The 6,644-nt window shown below is 57.9% G+C and overlaps 1 protein-coding gene across 1 annotated transcript in view; it reads right to left on the bottom strand.

Annotated features, from left to right (window-relative positions):
* Positions 1–1,446, bottom strand: part of POSPLADRAFT_1154420 (hypothetical protein) — a gene marked incomplete at both ends in the record, with an annotated part of 2,362 nt that extends 916 nt beyond the window's left edge. The window contains 3 exons of the mRNA XM_024486848.1: positions 204–263; positions 753–934; positions 963–1,446. Coding sequence (XP_024334979.1) covers positions 204–263; positions 753–934; positions 963–1,446 — 726 coding nt within the window. The remainder of the gene's footprint in view (positions 1–203; positions 264–752; positions 935–962) is intronic.
* Between the last annotated feature and the right edge of the window lie 5,198 nt (positions 1,447–6,644).

Genomic DNA, 6,644 nt, shown 5'->3' on the forward strand with positions numbered 1-6,644 from the left:
TCGAACCCGCGACCTCTGTACTACATGCCCGATATGGACGCATCGCTATCTACTGTACGATTAGATTAGATGGGGCGGCAGCGCACGGCACAGCTCGGGCTCCGCTGACACAGCCGCTCTGACTCACCGGCCCCCGGGGCCGCGTCGGCATGCTGCGCACAGACCAGCTGCGCACGGACCAGCGCGCACAGCCTGCCCTAAACATCCCCTGTATATAAACCGGCCTCTGCTGCCCTAGGGACCTCAGTTTCGACCTCTTGTCCCTAGGTCAGTAAGCTCCCACTTGTATCCCTTACTTACCTTTGCTAACTAATATACTTTCTTGTCCCTAGCCTTAGGTTTGAGCCTCGCTCACCATCGCTTCGGTAAGAACTAGTCGGACGCCCCCAGCCCTTCAAGGTTTTCTCCAGTCGCTCGACCTCAAGTCGCGACATTAGGTCGAAACTCCCCAAGCTGCCGGCGTCCCCTCGGGACCCCTTATATTCACTTTCCTTTCCCACAGGTCGGGTGGTGCGCACCCCTACGGTACATTACGATACGTAGATAGCCTACATTACATCGCCAACACTCAGGGAACGAACCTTTCAGCACCTGCACTTCAGTGGGCGGTGCTTGTCCTTAACCGGACGCGTGGACTAGGTTCCTGCTGCATACTAGCCAAAAGCAGTACTGGGCCCCACGTGAATCGCGAACCCTAGTGTCATCTCGGGCGCCGTAGGTGTAAGCTAGTCTACCACGGCCTTTTGTAGCACGCGCACCTTCCCGTCCTCCCCCCATCCATCGTGGCTGCCTGCCAAGGCCAGATCCACGCATTCGACTCCCAGGACCTCATCGACGTCTACATCCCAGACGGCCCTGAGACTATCCTCTATCGTTGCGAGCAGCAGCCGTGCCCCAATCGGACACCCCGATCGATCGAGGAGGATTACCCTCGCTACAAAGCAATCCGACGGGCTCAACACCCCCTCGGTCCCCGCAGCACCCTCGCGTCTCGATCTGCCTCGCGGCATTCTCGCCCTGTTTCCCCCAGCTCCCGTCTCCCTCAAACTGTCGTCGCCGATCCCGGTCAAGCGCGAGGAGATCTCCCTCCAGATCCTGCGCCAGAGCCTGAGCCTGAGGAGAGTGCGAGTGAAGAAGGAGTCTCGGAGTCCGAGTCCGCGGATCCTGCTCGGCCCGCCTCGCCGACAGCGCTCGCCCCCACGTCAGCAGTCCCTGACGTACGTGACCCCCCCACCGAACTTTCTCCGGCGCCTTCACCGCCGACTCCGCCGAGAGGCCACTCGAGCACTCGCTCCTCTCGAAGTTCAACCGGCGGAAGGCCACCACAGCTGCCTCCGCCCCCGCAACGTCCTCCGTCCCCCCCAACGCCGATAATGTCGTCCCCCGCAGCCGCCCTCGACAAGGAGACATTGAAACTCCTCCTCCCACTCCGATACGATGGCAAAACCGTCATCGACTGCGACAGGTTCTTGTCACAGCTGCGCATCTACTGGATGATCAACACGTCGTTGACCACCATCGAGCTCAAAGTACAGGTTGCGCTGAGCCTGCTCGACGGTGATGCCCGCGCTTGGGCCACCCCCTACTTCGCCCAGCTCGTATCGGTGCAGATAGGTGTGCAAGGGGCTATGACCCCATTCGCAAACGAAGCGGCCTTTGCCGCCGCCTTCAAGGCCCGCTTCGGAAATCTCGACGATGAGGCGGCAGCACAAGTAGAGCTGGCGAAGCTCTGCGCGGACAAGTCGGTCCGTGAAAAACGCACCGCTGCGGAATTCTCCGCGCTGTTCAAGGGTCCAGCGGACCGCTCTGGGTATGGGGACCTGGAGCTACGCGACAAGTACCTAAGCGGCATCCCCTCCCACGTATACCGAAAGATCGAGCTCGAGACTTTCACCACGTGGCAAGACGCTGACAAGCGCGCCACTGAGGTTGAGCAGATCCTCGACATTAGCCGGGCCCGTCGGCCCGAGCTAAATAACTTCTTCTCGGCCCGAGGTCGAGGACGCGGTGGGGCACATGGTGGTGCACCCTCGACGCACGCAGCTTCGGCCAGCATCAATGCGGCCGTCGGAAAAGGCAACTTCCCCGGCACATGCTTCGGCTGTGGGAAGCAAGGGTACCGACGCTTCGAGTGCCCCAATTGTAAGGACAAGCCTTACACAAAACGCGCCGACGCGCGGGCTACGGTTGCCTCGGGCTCCACCCAGGCTGCGACAAGCGCCCCCGTCACGACAACACCCTCGGCAAGTATAAGTGCCGCTTCAGCGAAATCCGAGCAATCGGAGCTGGCGGACTTAATGGCACAGGTGAAGTCGATGCGCGAAGAGCTCGAACACTATCGGGCGATAAAGGAGGAGGGTTTTTGATCTGGTCCGCGCTTCGTGCCGCACGTGTCGGGCCGGGTATATCATGTAATCGTTATAATGTATTGTCGACTGCAATGGTGTATGAGTTGGACCAGGGGTCCCAGCACTTTCACATTCCAGTTCGACTTCAAGGGAAAAGACGGCACAAGGACGTAATCGCTATGGTGGACAGTGGAGCCACCACGAAGTTTATCAACAAGCGATTCATTGTAGAAAATAAGGTGCAGACGCGGAAGTTGAAGGAACCAATTCCGCTGTATAATATTGACGGCACCCTGAATAAGGACGGAAGCATCTCGGAGGTAGCAGTACTACAGATGCATATAGGAGAACACGTCGAGAAGACGGTGTTCATGGTCACGGACATCGGTCCAGAAGATGTGATCGTTGGGTTGGATTGGCTACGTGAGCACAACCCTGAGATCGATTGGGAGAAGGGCTCCCTCAAATTGTCGTGATGCCCTGAAACGTGCAGTGCCAGAAGGACTGGCCGAATGGAGCCAGCAACGACTGCGCGTGATACGGGGGACAGGCCCACGGCGCGCAGGCGTTCGCCGAAATCCAAACGGTCGGTTATAGGTGCCTGCCGGAGTAAGGTACTCCCAGACTTCGAGCCCGAAGATGATCCGGTGGAGGTAGAGTGGGACGAAGCTAACTTAATCGAGGCCTGGGAGCAAGGTATTACGCTCCCGGGCGCTCCTCAGCTGTTCGTTGCAGCCGGGCATACGTACTCCCAGCTGTTCGCTGAGGAAGAAATCAAAAAGAAGGTCGTTAAGACCGCCGAGGAGTCGGTGCCCAAGCAGTACCACGAGTTCCTGAATGTCTTCTCCAAGGAAGCGTCAGAACGGCTACCCGAAAGGAAGCCTTACGATCACGCGATCGAACTCGTGCCCGGCTACTCGACCTTCCACTCTAAGGTATACCCCTTGTCGAACAACGAGCAGGAGGAGCTTGACAAGTTCCTAAAAGAGCAACTAGCGAAGGGCTACATACGGGAGTCGAAGTCACCCATTTCGTCCCCCTTCTTCTTCATCAAAAAGAAGGAAGGGACGCTTCGACCCGTACAGGACTACCGCCGATTGAACGCGATCACGGTCAAAAATCGTTACCCCTTGCCGCTGATCGCCGAGATGGTGGATAAGCTCCGCGGCGCTACACTCTTCACAAAGTTCGACGTCCGATGGGGATACAACAACGTCCGGATCAAAGCTGGTGATGAGTGGAAGGCGGCCTTCGTAACTAACCGGGGACTGTACGAACCCCTGGTGATGTTCTTCGGCCTCACCAATTCCCCCGCAACCTTCCAGGCAATGATGAACGAGATCTTCCACGATCTCATTGTCGGCGGCAAGATCCTTGTGTACCTAGATGACATACTCATCTTCTCCACCAACAAGGAGGAGCATGAAAAGGTCACACGCGAGGTTCTGCGTCGCCTTCAGGACAACGATCTATTCCTGAAGCCTGAGAAGTGCGAATGGGACGTTCCCAAGGTCGACTATGTCGGCTATGTGTTCAGTGGCGATGAGGTGGCGATGGATCCCGCGAAGCTGAAAGGAATCAATGAGTGGCCGGTGCCCCGGAACAAGAAAGACATTCAGAAGTTCCGGGGGTTCTCCAATTTCTACCGCCGCTTTATTAAAGACTTCGCTAAGATCTCGCGACCACTCGACCGGCTCACAGGGAACGACCCATGGCATTGGGGCGAGGAAGAGCAGCACGCCTTCGATGAGCTCAAGCGGCTCTTCGCGACGACTCCAGTCTTGGCGCTGTACGACCCTAATCGGGAGACGCGCATTGAGGTTGATGCCTCGGGGTACGCCACTGGCGGCGTGTTGATGCAGAAGCAGGATGACGGCAAATGGCATCCCATTGCCTTCAGATCCCATGCGATGGATCCGGTACAGCGGAACTACGAGATCTACGACAAGGAGATGCTTGCCATCATTGAGGCACTAGACGATTGGCGCCACTACCTCGAAGGGTTGCCCAATCAGTTCGAGATCGTTACCGATCACAAGAACCTCGAGTACTGGCGTACATCTCAGCATCTCACGCGTTGTCAAGCGCGGTGGTCGCTCTTCCTGGCTCGCTTTGACTTCCGCATCACGCACAAGGCCGGAACGTCGAATGGAAAGGCTGATGCCCTGTCGCGTCGATCAGACCATCAGATCGGCGATGAGGATGATAACACCGATCAGGTGGTTCTCAAACCAGAGCGCTTCCGCATCGCCTCCGCCCGGCGCGGTCATGCCTCGGTGACAGCCGATCAGTCGCTTCTGAAGCGCATCCGTGAATGTTCGGAGAAAGATCGGGAGGTAGCCGAGGCACTTGAAAAAGTACAGGACCTCGGGCCGCCCCGGCTGCAAAGGGGTTTTGATGAGTGGAATGCCGAACAAGGGCTTCTGTTGTTCCGCGGGTGCGTGTACGTCCCAAAGAACGCGGAGCTCCGGCGGGATATCGTCAAGATCCACCACGACTCGCCGATCGCCGGTCATGGTGGTCGTGCCAAAACCCTGGAGCTCGTGTCGCGGAATTACTGGTGGCCTGGGATGTCTAAATTCGTTAATGAGTACGTAAGCACCTGTGACGTGTGCAACCGTACCAAGACATTCCCAGCCAAGCCCCAGGGTCCACTGAAGCCGAACGAGATCCCCGAGCGCCCGTGGCAGATCATCACGACCGATATGATCGTCGGCTTGCCAAAGTCTGATGGATTCGACTCGATCCTGGTTACCGCCGACCGCTTCACAAAGCAGGTCCACTTCTCAGCCTGTCATGAGACCCTGACGGCAGAAGGTGCGGCAGACCTGTACATCCGCGATGTGTTCAAGCATCATGGGGCCCCGGCCAAGGTCATATCAGACCGAGGTCCCCAGTTTGCTTCGAAATATCTCCATGCGGTGTACAAGGGACTTGGAATCGAGCCGGCGCTGTCCACAGCGTTCCACCCCCAGACAGATGGCCAGACTGAGCACTGGAATCAGGAGATCGAGCAGTACCTGCGCGCTTTCACAAGCCACAGGCAGGATGATTGGGCAAAGCAGTTGCCGCTCGCGGAATTCGCACTGAACAACCGAGTTCACTCCGCGACCGGGCACTCCCCTTTCTTCCTGCATCAAGGGTACAATCCTGAGATCCAAGTGCGGATCAATCCGATGTCTGCGATGCCTGCGGCCGCTGATCGGCTCAAGATCCTGAAGGAGATTCGCGACGATACGCGCTCTGCGCTCGAGCTGTCGGCCGAGCGCATGAAGGTGTACTACGACAAGCACGTGCAGGAGGCACCGGTCTTCGCGCCGGGGGACAAGGTCTGGCTTGACGCTCGGAACCTTAAGCTGAAACAGCCAAGCAAAAAGCTCAGTCCCAAGCGCCTTGGACCTTATGCCGTGCGGCGAAAGCTTGGAGACCTGGATTACGAATTAATCCTGCCGAAGTCGGTGCCGGTACACCCGGTGTTCCATGTCTCCTTGCTTAGCAAGTACACGCATAGCAATATCCCGGGCCGGGAGCCGGAGGAGCCGCCTGCGATCGAGGTTGAGGGCGATGAGGAGTACGAGGTTGAGCGGATCAAGGATTCGCGGATCTTCCGGCGTCAACTACAGTACCTCGTCAAGTGGAAGGGTTATGACGACTCGCATACGTCGTGGGAACCGGCGCGCAATGTTGCCAATGCGCCGGCCCTCATAGCCGACTTCCACCGGAAGAACCCGAATGCCCCTCGCCGCCTCAATGCTGCTACCTTTGGTGGTCTCAACTTCCAGCCGATGCCTTCGCCGCTGACTGAAGCACGTTGCCGCTCCGGATGGGAGATGGGCAAGGGCGCCTCACATGAGGTTATGCGCCGTTGAGGGGGGGGTAATGTCACGAGTTGACACGGCGTCTAGCCGTTTTTTAATTTTTCCTTTTCACGGGCTCGAACCCGCGACCTCTGTACTACATGCCCGATATGGACGCATCGCTATCTACTGTACGATTAGATTAGATGGGGCGGCAGCGCACGGCACAGCTCGGGCTCCGCTGACACAGCCGCTCTGACTCACCGGCCCCCGGGGCCGCGTCGGCATGCTGCGCACAGACCAGCTGCGCACGGACCAGCGCGCACAGCCTGCCCTAAACATCCCCTGTATATAAACCGGCCTCTGCTGCCCTAGGGACCTCAGTTTCGACCTCTTGTCCCTAGGTCAGTAAGCTCCCACTTGTATCCCTTACTTACCTTTGCTAACTAATATACTTTCTTGTCCCTAGCCTTAGGTTTGAGCCTCGCTCACCATCGCT

Source organism: Postia placenta, assembly GCF_002117355.1.
Source record: "Postia placenta MAD-698-R-SB12 unplaced genomic scaffold POSPLAscaffold_15, whole genome shotgun sequence".
Lineage (NCBI taxonomy): Eukaryota > Fungi > Basidiomycota > Agaricomycetes > Polyporales > Adustoporiaceae > Rhodonia > Rhodonia placenta.